Raw genomic sequence first — 18,892 nt, 5'->3', positions numbered from 1 at the left:
CTGTGTATGCAGTGTGTGTGTGTGTGTGTGTATGCGACGGCGGGGATAGGTTCTCTGGATGTATGGGTGCGTGCATGGGCGCTTGTGTGTCTCTGTATGCGCATGCGTGTGTGGTGTTGGAGCTTCCGAGGCAGGAGATAGGCACGGCGCCGTGCGCGCCCACGAGGTGCAATCTGTGCTCGTGCATATTTCTTGTCCACATTCCCAAATACGGGCAACATTAGTTGTCTTGCTGACAGCTTTCAATGCTTTCGCATTGAAAGCTAGGTCAGCTCGACCTAAAAAGGGAGTGGCACAGACCCCATATATTATAGGCTTAATAACCTTCTTGATATTTCACTAAAGTTCTTTTCTAAGATTATTTTAGCCAAACTTGAAGACTGTGCTATTGAAACGAAGAGAATTCCAATAGAACAGGGGGGGGGCTTTCGGGAGGGTCACTCCACTAGAGACCACTGTTTTGCAATGTGGGCCATTACTCGAAATGCCCAGGAGGAAAATCAAAGGCTGTTCTGGTGATTTGTAGACTTCAGGACAGCCTTCGATTCTGTGGATAGGGATATCCTGTGGAGGGGGGACGGGAGGGGGACTTATGGCCTGGGAGCTCCCATTAAACCTCCTTAGTCTACTTCAATTCTTGCACTCAGGTAATTGGGCTCAAGTGGAGTTGGATAAGTTGGGTTGATTATCCCAACAAATCCCCATTGACAATGGCCTGCGGCAGGGGTGTGTTTTAGCATCCCTGTTTTTTTAGCCTATTTTTGGCCGACCTTTCCACACTTATTTCCCAATCTAAGTATTTTCCTCCTAAAATCGGGAAAAAGTACATTGCCAGTTTGCTTTATTCAAACGATTTGGTATTACTGGAATATACCCCTATTGGTCTTCAGAGGAAACTAAATGCTGTAGCAACTTAAAAGGAAGCAGAACCAACCTCACATTAATCTGTTGAAGACCAATATTTTGGTTTTTGGGGAAAAACTTGAGTTTCAGCTGCAACTTAGACATACTGGAGGTGGAGCAAGTCGTCCAATATAAATATTTGGGCTTACCCATCATGAGGAATCTGAATTGGGGTAAGCATTGGGATGGCATCAAGCAGAAGGTCCTATTGCAGGCCAGTTTTCTATCAAGATTTAATAGATTTGGGGGGCTTTCCCATATTCCATTACTAATAGCTTTCGAAGGGAAGATACCTCCTCTGGGTCTGTATGGAGGAGTGTTTTTTTCCCTTGATCTGACATATGAATGGGACAGATTAGAAGGGGTAGTGCTTAAAAGGCTTTTATCACTTCCAGAAGGCACCATGGTTCAGGCCATAAGGAGAGAGTGCAATCTGTTCTCCTGGAACCTGGTGGCCTTTACTCTGGCCTAAGATACTTTAATACACTCTTGGAGGATGATGAGGTGTCTAAAATCTCCAAATTTTGCAGGGAGGAGATTCAATGTAGTGAAAGAATGTGGGCAAAGGAAGTAACAACCAGAATAATCGCTGTTAGGAACCTCCATTCAGATAGTGGTACAATCACATTGTGGTTCCCCTTCCTAGGGAAGCACACATTGAAAGAATCAGTTGTTTTGATGTCTGAATCAAATGACCTGTCTAACCTGAGTGAGAGACCATCCATAAGTTTCTCAATCCCTACTCTGGACGTTACCAGACCCAGGATAGCGAAATTAAATATTAAGGGTTATGGTGAGATGTAACCCAATCTATTCATCCCGCCCATACTGGGCCAGGGTCCAGAGTAATAGTGGTCTCTGCCCCTGCCCCCTGAAAGTTAAATCGTTAGATCGTCTCTTGTCCTCTCTGCCCAGATCGTCTCTTGTCCTCTCTGCCAAGATCGTCTCTTGTCCTCTCTGCCCAGATCGTCTCTTGTCCTCTCTGCCCAGATAGTCTCTTGTCCTCTCTGCCCAGATAGTCTCTTGTCCTCTCTGCCCAGATAGTCTCTTGTCCTCTCTGCCCAGATAGTCTCTTGTCCTCTCTGCCCAGATAGTCTCTTGTCCTCTCTGCCCAGATAGTCTCTTGTCCTCTCTGCCCAGATAGTCTCTTGTCCTCTCTGCCCAGATAGTCTCTTGTCCTCTCTGCCCAGATAGTCTCTTGTCCTCTCTGCCCAGATAGTCTCTTGTCCTCTCTGCCCAGATAGTCTCTTGTCCTCTCTGCCCAGATAGTCTCTTGTCCTCTCTGCCCAGATAGTCTCTTGTCCTCTCTGCCCAGATAGTCTCTTGTCCTCTCTGCCCAGATAGTCTCTTGTCCTCTCTGCCCAGATAGTCTCTTGTCCTCTCTGCCCAGATAGTCTCTTGTCCTCTCTGCCCAGATAGTCTCTTGTCCTCTCTGCCCAGATCGTCTCTTGTCCTCTCTGCCCAGATCGTCTCTTGTGCTCTCCGTGTCCAGTTCGTCTCTCTTGCTCACTTTGCCTCCTCTCTTTGCCCGCGCCTCCTCCCTGGCTCACTCAGCCCGTGCCTCCACCCCGGCTCACTCGGCCCGTGCCTCCACCCCGGCTCACTCGGCCCGTGCCTCCACCCCGGCTCACTCGGCCCGTGCCTCCACCCCGGCTCACTCGGCCCGTGCCTCCACCCCGGCTCACTCGGCCCGTGCCTCCACCCTGGCTCACTCGGCCCGTGCCTCCACCCGGCTCACTCGGCCCGCGCCTCCTCCCCGGCTCACTCGGCCCGCGCCTCCTCCCCGGCTCACTCGGCCCGCGCCTCCTCCCCGGCTCACTCGGCCCGCGCCTCCTCCCCGGCTCACTCGGCCCGCGCCTCCTCCCCGGCTCACTCGGCCCGCGCCTCCTCCCCGGCTCACTCGGCCCGCGCCTCCTCCCCGGCTCACTCGGCCCGCGCCTCCTCCCCGGCTCACTCGGCCCCGCTCCTCCTCCCCGGCTCACTCGGCCCCGCTCCTCCTCCCCGGCTCACTCGGCCCCGCTCCTCCTCCCCGGCTCACTCGGCCCCGCTCCTCCTCCCCGGCTCACTCGGGCCCGCTCCTCCTCCCCGGCTCACTCGGGCCCGCTCCTCCTCCCCGGCTCACTCGGGCCCGCTCCTCCTCCCCGGCTCACTCGGGCCCGCTCCTCCTCCCCGGCTCACTCGGGCCCGCTCCTCCTCCCCGGCTCACTCGGGCCCGCTCCTCCTCCCCGGCTCACTCGGGCCCGCTCCTCCTCCCCGGCTCACTCGGGCCCGCTCCTCCTCCCCGGCTCACTCGGGCCCGCTCCTCCTCCCCGGCTCACTCGGGCCCGCTCCTCCTCCCCGGCTCACTCGGGCCCGCTCCTCCTCCCCGGCTCACTCGGGCCCGCTCCTCCTCCCCGGCTCACTCGGGCCCGCTCCTCCTCGCCGGCTCACTCGGGCCCGCTCCTCCTCGCCGGCTCACTCGGGCCCGCGCCTCCTCGCCGGCTCACTCGGGCCCGCGCCTCTTCGCCGGCTCACTCGGGCCCGCGCCTCTTCGCCGGCTCACTCGGGCCCGCGCCTCTTCGCCGGCTCACTCGGGCCCGCGCCTCTTCGCCGGCTCACTCGGGCCCGCGCCTCTTCGCCGGCTCACTCGGGCCCGCGCCTCTTCGCCGGCTCACTCGGGCCCGCGCCTCTTCGCCGGCTCACTCGGGCCCGCGCCTCTTCGCCGGCTCACTCGGGCCCGCGCCTCTTCGCCGGCTCACTCGGGCCCGCGCCTCTTCGCCGGCTCACTCGGGCCCGCGCCTCTTCGCCGGCTCACTCGGGCCCGCGCCTCTTCGCCGGCTCACTCGGGCCCGCGCAGGATCTGCTTTCATTATTACCCTCTTTTTGCTTGTGTAGGTATGTTTTATTTGATTAGTCTGACTGGGATCCTGCTAATCAAGACCCCAGTCACTGTCTTCCTCCTTAAAATGCGATTCGTAAGTACTTTTGTAGATCCAAAGTTGCCTACTAGTGTACCCCTATAATTTCCTAGTATGTGGTACTGAGGTACCCAGAGCATTGGTACACCAGGGGTCTCCCATGGGATTCAGCATCTTTTATGGCACCCATTAGAGACCACTCAAACTGTGACTACAGGCCTGCCATTGCAGCCTATGTAAGCTGGTGCTAACACCACTTGCAACAGATATACATTTCCTAATATCTGAGGTTACTACACTTAAAACCTATCCTGCACCCCTAAGACAGGCCTTTCAATCAGTTTTTAGGGGCCTATAGATGAGTTCTTATCTTTGTTTCTAGAGTTGTCCACCTTTTTAACCGGAGGGCAGGGGGTGGGCTTTACAACCCCTTTCTTTTGGTCACCTCCTCTGTGTCTGTCCTTGGACACTCTAGATTTTACCCAATGATCAGCCTTCTTCCCTAAGTCATGGGAAGAGACTAGACCCAGGTCCAACAGGTATTGATTCAACTTATCAGAAGTACAGCTACTTAACAGCTGTTCCTTCATAAACAAATTATGAAGCCCATCATAATCGTGCACCTGCCACCTAGTATATTCACTGAAAATACTACAAAATCAACCCAGTACTGGATCGAAGTTTTCTTAGTCTTTCTGAACTTAATTCTATATTCCTCGGTGGTTAGTCCAAAGTCCTCCATCAGGGTTCCCTTTATGAGGTCATAGGACCGCAGACCACATCTGTCGCAACAAATGTCTATCCCTGCGCTTTCCTGAAAACAACTACCATAGTAGAGAACCCCAATACTTTTGGTTGAGTTTCCTTTTCCTGCAGGCCCTCTCAAAGGCTTTAAACCATTTGGTGACATCACCTTCTGTATATTTAGGGACAATCAATTTGGGACTTTTAGGGTCAAAAGCCACTTCTTTCTCCCTATTTAAGTTGTTGCTGCCATCAGAGATGGGTCCTAGGCCCATCTCAATAATTTCTTCTATTATAGCTAAGAGTTTGATTTGTAAGGCCAGTCTTTTAGAGTAGCACAAGATATGCTGAAGCTCTTAGAGGCCCGCTTTAGAACCTTTGCCTGAGGTACCAGAGGTACCACTTATTAGGGACTTACAGAGGTGCTAAAGGCCTGGTCACTTGGGGATCAAGTGACCAGTTGTCTTGTTTTGGGTAAAGAACACTGGCACTAGGGTCGTAGTTGGCAGGAACCCAGTGCACTTCATTCAAAGTTGCATCAAATACCAGGCAAAAAAAGTGTGGAGGGTACAGGGGGGGGGGGGGGGGTTCTGCAACGAACCCCAGTTTGCTACACATACTGAAGTCAAAAATCAGTAACACGAGGCTAAAAGCACATCAACAAAAAATGACAAGGACTTTTGCAATGGATGGTACTGCTTGTGTGGGTACCTTAATACAGAGAGAAATGGGAAGTGCTGGAAGTATCAGGCAGGAAACATGCTTGCCATGCCAGGTTGTGAACATGGTATGCACTGGAGGTGCTAGAGTAGCCATTTTCAACAGACTAGAATGCCTGACCATTTCCTGTTGTGGAAGCAGAACCCCAATTATCATCTCAACCTCAAAATTTGGATTCCCCAAAATTATACCTAAACGATTCATCTCGAGTTTCTCATTGACTACACTCATCAGAAATGATTCAATTTAGCAGAGTTAAACAGAAAATAAATATTGGAAGCATAAAGAACTGTGTTCTAGGCCAAAATGCGGATTTTTAATGCAGAAAACGTTAAAAGGTGTACAGAAAAAAAGAATGAAGCGCCATAAAGGCTCAAAAATGCGAAATACAAAATATGTGCAAAATCATAGACCATAATAGTCCCTAGTTACCAGAATTCAAGAAAGTATTGTAAGTGTCAGACTCCTAAAGAGTATAGACACATCTCATAGAGAGTCTCAGTCAAATGGACCGAGTAAATAGTCTCCGATAACAGCAGTGTTCATCCCAACTGCAAAACCCCACGTAACCCAAGGTTGATCAATAATTAAGCCAGACTAAACTCCGACAGCTAAAGTCCAAGAACTTTTAAACATCTGTCACTTTCTTAAAAATAAATTCTGTAAATTTAGCACAACATGATCGTGGTTAGGGTCACATTGGCAAATTAGGAACATTCACATAACTAAAGACATTAGTTCCAACCCATTTCTTAAGGTAATAGAAATCTTCCATCTTCTCCCTCAGCAACCACCCTCCGGAGATGATCAACACAAAATTAAATTTCCCACTAACAATAGCTCCTAGATTCTACAAGTCTATATCCACACTTCTAGAGGAAGTCTGTGAAAATTATACTTTGGGTGCATGGTGGAAGCTTCATTCACAATAGTCTTTCTAGTAATGTTGTACATCACTATCATGTTTACATCATTCACTTGGTGTTCCGTGGAGACAAGGGGAGAGATGGCTTGCAACGGGACACTGATGGGACATGGAATAAGCAGGTTGAACAGATCATCAGAAACTTCATCCATATTATTAATAATGACGTCTTACACACATGTGGCATAAATATTTATTTAATCTACCCTTATAAATGACTTAGGCTATTAAATGTAATTGCTACATCATTAATTAATCGGTTACTACCCTGCATAATAAAAAAAACACGAATTATGAGAAATAATTTTCACACAATTTTGTATATCATATTTTTGAAAACTTGATCACTCTATCCTTGGTGAGAAGGAACTATGACATGTCATGGTGGCCGTGATCATCATTGTAGACAAAGGGAAATAAATGAGCTTGTTATGGCGTGAGAGTTGTGATGTATGAACGCTCTCAGATTGTACTTTGGTTAAGCGAGGCCTAATTTTGTTTCTCCACTCTCTTCACCTACTCCCCTTTCTTTAGACATTCTCCAGTGTTCTGTTCTGGGCCATCTTACCTTCATTATAACACAGCTTATATTTGCAACGCCATCCCTTCTTATGGATTATGGTTTCTCTGTGCCGAAGCAACAACATTCACTTCTCTTTCCAACTTTCTCAACCCATCTCTAGTATTAAATATTTGTCTTACTGCCTTCCTACACATGATAAAACATAGATTCCTCCTGTTGAAAATTAATGTCACCTTCTTTCCTACTTCATTTGCAAATTCCCAGACCCATCTTTTTCCTTCCCATCTTCTATTGTCACTAATTTGGGAGTAATTTGTGTAAAAGTTGCCATTGAGTCCAATATCAGCTCTTAAATATCCTAAATGGTTGTTTTTCTATCCTCGCATCTTCTGCAGAGCCAGATCACTCATTCACACCCTTATAAATCATGCAGTGAAATAGGAGAGCATATTTTCTGTTGGCCTCTCGCAACACCGCAGGGACCCCTGGACTAATACATACCCTTTGCCATTCAGTCTTTCCCATCACATCCCATCCCTACATCCCAATACCGCCTATAGACTGAATGGGTATTTGCTGAACACCAAATACTTACTCAGATGTTCTGAACAGTGCATGGCATGCCCTCTGCCTCCCTTAGTTGTCCAGCCGATGCACCTTTGCTGATACCGCAATCCTATCTAACCACATGTCCTTCTTATTTATCACTGGTGTTCTATCTGCTCATTTCAAATAGCCAGCGGGAATGGTGTTTAACTCATTTATGTATAGAGTAGGAAACACCACCTATTTGCTGTTGGCAATAGTTATGCTTTTTGTCCGTGAAGTTGTGCAATTTTACTGCATTTTTTTGTAATGCAGCACTACCACATTAGTCTAGGTAAGTGAAACACGATAAATGTCCAGTAGTCCGCTACAGCATAATTATCTCATTTTCAAACCACTCTAAATGAGGTACTGGTTTCCCTACTCACCCATCCTGCACACAAATCCTTGTTTGTGTAATCCACCCAAATGGTGAGGTCTTTGGGTACCTTATTAGTTGCTATATACTGCTCAACTTGTATAAAAGTATATTTATGAACTCACAAATAATGAATTAGCAGCACCGATTAAATGCTACTATCAGGTACAAACTGCTGGTAGCATTGATGTGTTTTCATAGTTTCTGAGCTTCACCGGTCTATGTAGTAGGTTGGTCCCTCTACAATCTGAACGGTATACTGCATATTTTTTAATCTTTAATCCTCTTGTTGCATCATTCTTATTGACAGTGGCTTCTTTACTTAATAGAAGCCTATAGATAATGCCATATAAAGTCTTCTTGCCGTTTACCTGATATTCCTGACACCTGATTTCCCATGTTTTCTGATTGCAGTGGAGGAGCTGAAGAAAAAGGCGCTGCAGAGATACAATCAAATTAGGGTATGTACACAGTCTACTTGCGACCCTCGCTTTAGCTGCTGGTTCCCAGCCTCCTCCTCCAATCCCAGCAATTATCACCAACTCCCAAGATCAAGGGCTTGGTAGGTAAGCTAGTGTTTAGCCTGATTTGATAAGACATCCAGATGTTCCACCTATGGAATGTAGCCAGTTCTCCGTGCATTTTGCCTAGTGAGTCACTGCAATGTTTTCTGTAGTTTTCATTCCCCTAAGGAGATATCGTGAGTGCTTGAGGGAGCAGAAAATTAGGGGACCTCAGAGTGATTTTGTTGTATTGTATTCTGGGCGGACAGCCTGCTTGAGAGAAGAGAGGATCTCCAGCTGTTTTTAATGAGCTAAAGGTCGGTGGCTGCTCTGGTTTGTTGCTATAAAGTATTTCATTGGCAGACTCAATCATGACTCAAGGGTCAGCAAGGACTGAAAAAAGCTGCTTTCAGGATGTAATAGAATAATCCCACTCTCCTCCTAACTGGACCGGGCTCATCACTCCCTGTCGGCTTTATTCTATTGCTTTCATGCTGGCCCATCAGTTATAATCTGATGGGCTAGCATGCAAGCAATAGTGATGGTGATAGCTAACGCCACAGTGCATCAGAGTACCTTCGCCCTCTTACTACTCCCACAAAACAATGGTGCAATGGGTTTGATAATGCCGCAGGACGTTTGCAGACTCTCCAATTTCAAAATTTATCAGAACATAAATAAATGAATGGGTTGTATATGGCTAAGGAGAGTGAATTTTTTTACAGGTATTTGCTTGTTTCCCATTTTGCTTTGCCTCCTGTATGATGTACCATTATTTAAAACTGTACATATACTTATTTAGGTTGAAGTCAGTGAAGTTACAAGTAAGTTGGTGATACAGAATCTGAGCCAGAGTAGCCTGTAACCTTTCTGCATGCTCCTGTTTGCATGTGTTATAACATAATGTTCTGAGCGAAGAAGAGGCTATAGTGGTCTCAATGTAAAAAGTACTATGAGGTAGTTATTTGTCTTGAGCTTGCAGTATTGAGTTTCTGCTGTTTGGTACAGTAGCAGTATTTTAGGTCTCACCTTAGACCGGATGTGCTTGGAGCCCGCCCATTACATATCCTGGGTTAGATTTGTTACTCTTGCTTCTCTTTTGTTGTGTATTTGTCTCTCCTCTAGAGCATGGCCCAAGTGCTGCTTTCTTGTCCAGTTTCCTTTCACTGCTGTCACTTTCAGAGCTACTTTTTTCAGCACTCTGTAAGAGTCGGTCTCCCCTAACCACCACCCTACACCCCAGACTTGATGAAGGAGGTTTGGGCCCTTTTATGTGGCCTTACCTTGGAGTAATATGGGTAATGAATATTGAGGGACACTGAAAGGACTAGAGTTTTGGAGCAATGAGGGCTTAGACGTACTCTAGGTTACTAATATTAACAAAGATGCAGGGTTTTAACTCTCAGGGAATACTTGCGCTCCGCTGTCTTCCTGACTGCCTGTTCGGCTGAATAATTATGGGTAGTGGTGCCACAGGAAAGGGGAACCCTCTCAACCCCTCAAAAGATGTTGCAACACAACACCTGAAATTTTAGAAAACAATGTTCGAGGCATGTGGGCTGCTAAATTCATATCTATAGCATAGATCGCCGCCTAGTGTTGGGTCCGGATGATTGCACATTGTTGTCCTGGAAGAGTCTTCGAAGTATCACGAGATAGGTGGCTCCTCCCCTGGACTACAGTGCGCATGGGCATCGACTCCATCCCCAGATTGTTTTTTTCCACCATTGGGTTCGGATGTGATTTCGACGTCTCCTGTTCGGAATCGTGATAGAACTTTTTCAAGGCCAAAAGGCCTTCTTTGCACCGTCGGTATTGTTCGCGTTCGGTCCCGTATATCTTCCAGCTCGTGGAGTCGGATATCCGGGGGGGGTCGTGTGACTCTTCGGTGAGCGGGGCCTAGTCGACGCAGCAAGACTTCGACGGCATGGAACGGAGTCCGTTCAAGAAATGTCCCGTGTGTGGATCCAAGTACCCACACATTGACGTTCATCCTGTGTGCAACAAGTGCCTGTCGCCGGACCACGACGAGGCCAACTGTATGGCCTGTTCCAGATTTCGATCGAAGAAGACGATCAAGCTTCGGCGCGTGGCGCGCATTGAGGCCCAGCGATCGGCTCCGGCACCGGTGGACATCTTTGACTACCCCGAAGATGACGAGCAAGTGCATCACCTGCAGATTTCCCCTACACCGATGGAGGTCGAGTCCGACTACGGAGCGGACGTCCACAGTCAAGACATTGAGGAACTCGTCGAGAAGGTAGGGGACGACGACGAAGCATATGGGGCCATGGAAGATAGCTCGGAGGAAGATCTATGCCCCGTTCGTACTCTTACAAAGGCTCAGGTCACGGGAGCGCCACGCGGCCTTACCCACGACCTTACTCCTCACTCCACGGCCCCGCCTTCCGGCCCGGCTACGGAGACCTCCGCGGAGCCGCCATTACTGAAATCAAAACTGAAACCCTCGGTATCGACGAAAACAAAGATGGTCGACACGCCATCGAAACCGAAGACGTCTGCTCCACCACCGACGCCGTCGTCTTCGGGGGCCTCCAAACCGATGAAAGCTGTCGGCCAGGCGAAGGTGCCGAAGGTGGTCAAGGAGCCAAGCTCAAAGACGGCCGTCGGGCCGGTGTCTTCCAAGGCGGACACGCCGACCTCCAAGAAGGCTGTCGAGCCTACATCGGGACAGTCTGTCGCGACGAAGACCAAGGGGCCCGTAGAAGCAAAGTCCGTGAAGGGCGCGGAGCCAAGGTCTGGGGTCGTTACTCCTAAACGAAAACCTGTAGATCCGAAGCCGTCGGCATCGACGTCTGCGCCCGTGGACAGTAATCGAAGCGCACCAGTCAAGGGTGCTCCTGCGCCTCAACCAGACAAACGCAAGTCATCCACGCTCGGGTCTTCCCCTGGGGGCGGACTAAGGACATCAGTCGGGTCGACGAAACCGTCCGCTTCCTTTACGAAGCAGGTCTCGGACTCCCTCAAGCGCCTTAAGGACAAGGCTTTGGCATCGGAACCGAAGACTCCTTCCGCACCAAAGCCGGCGGACCCACCGAAACACACCTCGGCACCGATCCACTACACGTTGCCGCCTAAGGTGGCGCCAAAGGCTTTTGCACCGCGGTCGGTGCCCAAGGACACTGTGTCGAAGTCAACTCACCCGGCTGGAACTTTGGGTCATCGACACCCGTTAGTTGAAGAACGGTCGGAGCATTTCATCGATGCCGACACTGGGAAACTCACGCTATACAAGAGGAAAATAACTTCACAGCCTTTGGAGTCGTTTACTATTCCTCTGAAACGAAAGAAGCCTGCACCAGAAACACCAGTTCTGGTTGAGCAGATTATTCCTCAGCCTAGGAGGAGTGCAACACCTTCACCCACATACTCTGATGGGGATGAAGGGGAGATGGATGAGGAGTACAATTTTCCTGCTCATACAGAGCCTGATGAGCAACAGGACTTATGGATGGCCACAGGTGATCAAGGGGACCAGCAAACGGTCCAGGATCCTCAGGTTTATAATGTCAAGCCGTCTCCCACTGAAGATTCTGCGGCATTTAATGCCTTGATTGAAAGGGCAGCTACAAACCATAAAGTGGAAATGCATGTTGACCCCGTGGAGGTGGACTTCCTTTTTGACACTTTCTCTACTGCTGAAAAAACTGTCAAGACTCTCCCAATGTTGAAAGGGGTCCTTAAGCATGCAGCAGACATTTTCAAGGAACCCACGAGAGCGAGGGTTGTCAACCCACGCATTGAGAAGAAGTACAGACCGGCACCTGGAGACCCGACCTACATCAGGGGCCAGTTGCCTTTGGACTCCTTGGTGGTCTCTAATGCCCGCAAGAGGGCAAACTCACAAACCACGGGTGAAGCTCCTCCCCCAGACAAGGAGTCAAAAGTGCTGGAGGCATCTGGGAAGAGGGTAGCAGCTCAGGCGGCCAACATATGGCGCATCTCAAACACGCAGGCTCTGTTGGCCAGATACGATAGGGCACACTATGACACCCTAGAGCAGCTGTTACAACACCTCCCAGACCAGTTTAAAGAGGGAGCTGAAATGCTTATCCAGGAGGGGAAGCTCATCTCCAACGCTGCTATAAAGTGTGAGCTAGATGTTGCAGACACAGCAGCGAGAGCGATCAACACTAGTGTGATGTTGAGGCGTCAGGCCTGGCTCCGCATATCTGGATTCAAGCCAGAGATACAGACTACTATCCTCAACCAGCCCGTAAATCCAGACAGGTTATTTGGTCCAGAGGTGGACACCACCCTGGAGAAGATCAAAAAAGATACCGAGACTGCCAAGTCCATGGGGGCTCTCCAGTCACAACACTTTTCGTCGCTCAGGCAATCGAGGTGTTAACAGAGGGCACATGTCGCAGCAGACGCCATTCAATAAAAGTGGTGCGCAATCCTCCTACAGCAAGCAGGGCAGAGGTGGATACAGAGGAAACAGTGCCAAGGGCAGAGGCAACAACAGTTCCCGTTCCTCTGCCGCCAACAAACAGTGACTCCTTGTCACTGCCCCCCGACCATCCAACACCTGTAGGGGGGGAGACTCCAACAGTTCCTGCCAGTCTGGAAGTCCATCACCACAGACAGGTGGGTCAGGAAACTTATCCAGTTCGGCTATTGTTTGGAGCTGACATCCACCCCACCAAACATACCCCCAAAACACCGTCCTATGTCAGCAGAGCACTTGCACTTATTGCAGCAGGAGGTTCTGGTGATGCTGCAAAAAGGCGCAATAGAGCTCGTGCCAGTGGAGGAAGAAGGCACAGGGGTTTATTCCCTGTACTTCTTAATCCCAAAAAAGGACGGCTCACTCAGGCCGATTCTAGACCTACGCCCCTTGAACCAGTACATTCTTTCAGAACACTTCCACATGTTGACACTGCAGCAGGTTCTTCCCTTGTTACAACGGGGAGACTTCCTCGCAACCTTGGACCTCAAAGATGCTTACTTTCACATACCACTCCACCCATCCCACAGAAAATACCTCCGGTTCACCATCCAAAACCGGCATTACCAGTTCAAGGTACTCCCCTTCGGAGTGACCACTGCTCCCAGAGTGTTCACGAAATGTCTAGCGACAGTGGCGGCCCACCTCCGGAGACAGAGTATACATGTCTACCCTTATCTGGACGATTGGCTCGTTCAGGCAAAGTCAGCCCAGCAGTGCGCCGCGGATATGTCCCACACCATTCACCTCCTTCACAGTCTAGGATTTTCACTGAACTACCCGAAATCGCACCTTCAGCCGGCCCATGTGCGGCAGTATTTGGGCGCGACGATCAATACTCTGGCTGCCACAGCTCAGCCGAACCCAGCGAGGATCGACAACATCCAGTCGCTGATTCAAAAGTTCAGACCGCAACACTCACTCCCAGCGAGAGTGTTCCTGCAGTTCATAGGCATGATGGCCTCCTGCATCTTCATAGTCCCGCACGCGAGGTTACATATGCGTCCGCTCCAGGAATGCTTGGCGCATCAATGGACTCAGGCTCAAGGACAGTTGAACGACCTAGTGTTGGTGACGGGTCGGGCATACAGCTCTCTGCATTGGTGGAATCCACACAACCTTTGCAAGGGCCGACCGTTCCAAGAGCCTGTGCCACAGATTACACTGACAACGGACGCATCTCTCCAGGGATGGGGGGCTCATGTGCTCCACTACACGGTGCAGGGACTATGGACAACGCAACAAAAGAAGATGCACATCAACTACTTAGAGCTGATGGCAATCTTCATGGCTCTCAAGTCCTTCAAAGTACATCTGTGCAACAAAGTCGTGTTGATCCGGACGGACAACATGACAGCCATGTAGTACATTCAAAAGCAGGGAGGTACGCACTCTCCACAGTTGTCTCATCTGGCTCAGAGCATGTGGAAGTGGGCCATTCAGAGGAACATCTTCCTCATGGCGGAACACCTCCCGGGCACGGACAATCAGAAGGCGGATCTGCTCAGCAGGTACAGCCACCAGATGTACGAGTGGGAGTTACATCCATCAGTACTCCGCCCGTACTTCCAGCAGTGGGGTCATCCAGAGATAGACCTGTTTGCCACGGAGGAAAACGCAAAATGCCAAAGCTTTGCCGCCAGGTTCCCTAACCAACTATCGCAGGGCAATGCCATATGGATGAACTGGTCAGGCAGATTTGCGTACGCTTTTCCCCCAGCGCCTCTTATTCCGCTGGTGGCAAGGAAGCTAAAGCAACACTCGCTGACGCTCATCCTAGTTGCTCCAACGTGGGCGCGACAACCATGGTACACCACGTTCCTCGAACTCTCCGTGGTACCGCATCAAAGACTGCACCTCACACCCCGGCTCTTAACGCAGAACCGTGGCGACATTCAGCATCCAGATCCGCAGGAGCTCAATCTGGCTCCTGAGGTCTTAGTTTGGCTACCTTGATTTGCCCCCTGAATGGATGGACATCATCCGGGAGGCAAGGAAGCCCACTACCAGAGCTTGCTATGCAGCGAAATGGAAGCGGTTTGTCATCTACTGTACAGAGCACGCTATCAACCCGCTCGATGCATCCATTCCTAATATCATTTGCTATTTGTTGCATCTTTACAAATGCAATCTAGCATACACTTCCATTCGGATACACTTATCCGCCATAGCGGCTTATCTCCAAAACAGGCAGCATCTCTCTGTCTTCAGGGTGCCTGCCATTAATGCATTCCTAGAAGGGCTGAAGCGGGTCATCCCTCCCAGGACCCCGCCAGCTCCTGTGTGGAACCTCAATGTGGTGCTCACCAGATTGATGGGTCCCCCATTTGAACCTCTGCATTCATGTGAGATTCAGTTCCTCACATGGAAAGTGGCTTTTCTCATTGCCATAACGTCTCTAAGACGTGTTAGTGAGCTACAGGCGCTCACAATTCAAGAGCCATTTATACAAATTCATTCAAACAGGGTGGTGCTGCGCACCAACCCCAAATTTCTCCTGAAGGTGGTGTCGCAGTTTCATGTCAATCAAACCATCGAACTGCCCGCATTCTTTCCAAACCCAGAGACGGTAGCAGAAAGGATGCTCCATACGCTTGATGTCAAACGAGCGCTTATGTACTATATTGACAGAACACAACCTTTTAGAAAGACACAGCACCTCTTTGTTGCCTTCGCAGCCCAGCATAAAGGCAACCCCATTTCCAAAGCAGGAATAGCCAGGTGGATCGTTAAGTGTATTCAAATTTGCTATCAGAAGGCTAAGCGCACTTTAACGGTCCCCCCCAAAGCGCACTCCACGCACAAGTTGGGGGCCTCCATGGCATTCCTAGGTAACATTCCTTTGGAAGACATTTGTAGGGCAGCCACATGGTCTACACCACATACGTTTACCAAACATTACTGTGTAGATGTGCATTCCAAACAGCAGGCAGCTGTGGGACAGGCTGTTCTTAAAACGCTTTTTCAGACTTCTGCAGCTGGCACGGGCGGCCGACGTTAATGGAGAGACTGCTATGTATTCTATGCTATTGATATGAATTTAGCAGCCCACATGCCTCGAACTGAATATGCTACTTACCAGTATGCATCTGTTCTTGGCATGTAGGGCTGCTAACATTCATATCGCCCGCCCTCCTCCCCGGCGCCCGTAGCGGCTGCAGACTTTTCTTGCATTTACTCTCTAGCATGGCCATCGCTTACAGTTAAACTCCATCTCTGCCACAATGGCTAAAAACAATCTGGGGATGGAGTCAATGCCCATGCGCACTGTAGTCCAGGGGAGGAGCCACCTATCTCGTGATACTTCGAAGACTCTTCCAGGACAACAATGTGCAATCATCCGGACCCAACACTAGGCGGCGATCTATGCTATAGCTATGAATGTTAGCAGCCCTACATGCCAAGAACAGATGCATACTGGTAAGTAGCATATTCATTCCTATGCACACACAATATCAATTCAAAAACAGAGTAATGTTGGTTTTTGTCCGGTCAGTACAATCATAAAATTTAATGTCCACCTCTTCTTGTATGAGCAATTTTTTCTTTATTGCTCAAGCTATATCACGCCAGCCTCTAGGCGTGATATAGCTTGAGCAATAAAGAAAAAATTGCTCTGGGAAAGAGTGAGATTCATACATTCTTACGACTGGTGGTAGAATGGTGGCATCAGTGATATCCGAGGCAGTTGAGAAATCGAAGAGAATGAGTGCCGATGCATTTCCGATATCTCATGCAGGCACCAAATCGTTGAGGGCTATGAGAGACTAATAAGATGCTCTCAAAAAGATTTCAGATTGAAGGCCATTCTAATAGAGCTTGTTGTATTTTGTGGTTGGCCTTTTTCTCAAGGAACTTTCTGAGGGATGGAAGATCAGTAGAATTTTGTATATCCCGGTGGGTTCAACATGGGACATTTTGAGCGCTCTGTTGTCGAGGGCTTGTTTTGGCTAAGCTGCGAGGATGGCTTTAGCCAAAGTATTGTTTAGGAAGGCACAAACCTGGGATAGTAGATCAAGTATTGAAGACTTTTGGTAGCTAAGTAAAGCAGCAGCCAAGGCCTCTGGGAATTACTTCATAGTTTTGGAGGAGCGGTTTGATTGGAACAGTGCTGTGAAAAAGTGCCTGGCATATTGGATCAAGAGTGAATTTTCCTGATCGTGGAACCAAAGCAGAGGAAGTTTATTCATTGAGCTTAAATTGTCCCAGGTTTGTTGGTGTTGCGGAATGCACCATTGCATCAAACTCAAGCTGAAGCAGATCTTGTGGTGTTGTAGAGTGCCATTGCTGTGTGCGGAGTGCCTCACTCTGCACTGTATCTGGTATACAATAATGTAGAATATTAGCAGGAAAAAGACCCAACTTGACATTGGAGTGCATTACGTTCACTCGTTATGTAAAAGTACAGTAGGGGAACCAATCCAAGAAAGGCTCAGCCCAGAGGGAGCAGATTTGCTTCTCCCTAGCTATTCAAAGGTTTTATTTCTGAACTGTGCACTTATGTTTGATAATTGTACAGAAAGCACTTTGCAAATTTGTATGTTTGTGATTGACGTTTTAAGATATTTTACCTATGGCAGAACCCTAGAAGTTGAGTGCAACTCTTCAAAATGTTGTCCATGAACCACCAAAGTTTCCGCTATATTCTGATGTACATTTTGTCTTGTTCTTTTAGGGTCAGGGCCCAGAGAGACTTGTGTCTGGGTCTGATGATTTTACACTGTTCCTGTGGACCCCAGCAGAGGAGAAGAAGCCTCTCCAGAGGATGACTGGTCACCAGGCCTTGATCAACCAGGTCCTTTTCTCCCCAGACACACGGCTCATTGCCAGCGCCTCCTTTGACAAGTCCATCAAACTGTGGGATGGCAAAACTGGGAAGTATGTCCGTGCTCAGTCAGCTACACTCTAGTCCGAAGGCCAAGGGAAGGCTTTATTGTCAATCATGCTATGTTCATTTATTTATTTATTTATTATTTATTTTAATTTTCATTTTTACAATTTGTTGAGCGCGAACGAATACCCGTAGGCGTCTCGGCGCTAAATAAATCCCTAATTTTCCCCAGAGGCTCATAATGAATGATTGTCATAGATTACTAATTAAAAAGCCAGGTCTTCAATCCTTTGCGAAACTGCAGAAGTGAAGGGGAAATCCTGATGTACTGCGGCAAGGTGTTCCATAATTTAGGTGCCGCGACTAAAAAGCGACGATCACCCCACTAAACTGTTTTAGCTCGAGGGACCACTAGTTGGTTAAGAGTGGCCGATCAAAGCTGTCTAGCCGGTTTATAACGATTCAGAAAAGGGGGTGGTGATGAACAGAGTGTCTGAATTAAGCAGACCACTCTTACCCAGTCCAAAGATCAGGGCTTGATCCATCACCGTTATTTAGCTCACTGCCCCATCCCAGCTCAGAACCTGGCTATATGCAAATTAGTCTGTCCCTGGCCCAGTGCATCATGGGAACAGGGCATACCAAACTACCAAGCCAATTCTTCACCAGAAAGGAGACAAGCTTCCGGGGACCGGTTTCTGCCATTTCAGGCGTCGTCGGCCCGGCTTGCTTGAATCCTGATGGAGCAGTGAGCAAGGGACTCATGTCTGAGTATACCCTGCCACACCTATAGTGGCCAAAAACGATTCAGAAAAGGGGGTGGTGATGAACAGAGTGTCTGAATTAAGTAGACCACTCTTACCCAGTCCAAAGATCAGGGCTTGATCCATCACCGTTATTTAGCTCACTGCCCCATCCCAGCTCAGAACCTGGCTATATGCAAATTGGTCTGTCCCTGGCCCAGTGCATCATGGGAACAGGGCATACCAAACTACCAAGCCAATTCTTCACCAGAAAGGAGACAAACTGCCGGTTTATAAGGTATCAACTGATCCTTAAAATAATATGGTCCTTGGTCATGCAGTGTCTTATATACTATGCAAAGTAATTTAAATTTGATCCGATTGCGGATCGTCAGCCAATGGTATTACTTGATGGTATCTGATATAGGCGAAAACTTGGGTGTTCCCGAAAGCAGGCGTGCTGCTGCATTCTGTACTGTCTGAAGCTTATTCGTTACCCTGACCTGGGCATTTAAAAATAGTCCATTACAATAATCAAGGGACGATAACACTAAGGGCTAACCAGTGTTTTAGCGGCAGTATCAGCAGAAACTGGATGAATTTTCTTATCAACCTTAATTTGTGATAGGCTGTTGCCGCTACCTTATTCGCATGTGCCACAAAGTTGA

The 18,892-nt window shown here is 48.9% G+C and overlaps 1 protein-coding gene across 7 annotated transcripts in view; it reads left to right on the top strand.

The window, feature by feature from the left end:
- The window catches only part of NLE1 (notchless homolog 1), a 249,687-nt gene that overhangs the window by 130,739 nt on the left and 100,056 nt on the right, over nt 1-18,892 (top strand). For all 7 annotated transcript variants that reach the window (XM_078679913.1, XM_078679915.1, XM_078679916.1 and 4 more), the window contains 2 exons: nt 8,091-8,137; nt 17,326-17,528. In XM_078679913.1, the coding sequence (XP_078536039.1) occupies nt 8,091-8,137; nt 17,326-17,528 (250 nt within the window). The remainder of the gene's footprint in view (nt 1-8,090; nt 8,138-17,325; nt 17,529-18,892) is intronic.

The sequence above is a fragment of the Lissotriton helveticus genome, chromosome 3_1 (assembly GCF_964261635.1).
Source record: "Lissotriton helveticus chromosome 3_1, aLisHel1.1, whole genome shotgun sequence".
Taxonomy (NCBI): domain Eukaryota; kingdom Metazoa; phylum Chordata; class Amphibia; order Caudata; family Salamandridae; genus Lissotriton; species Lissotriton helveticus.
This window is presented reverse-complemented; position numbering and strand designations above follow the sequence as displayed.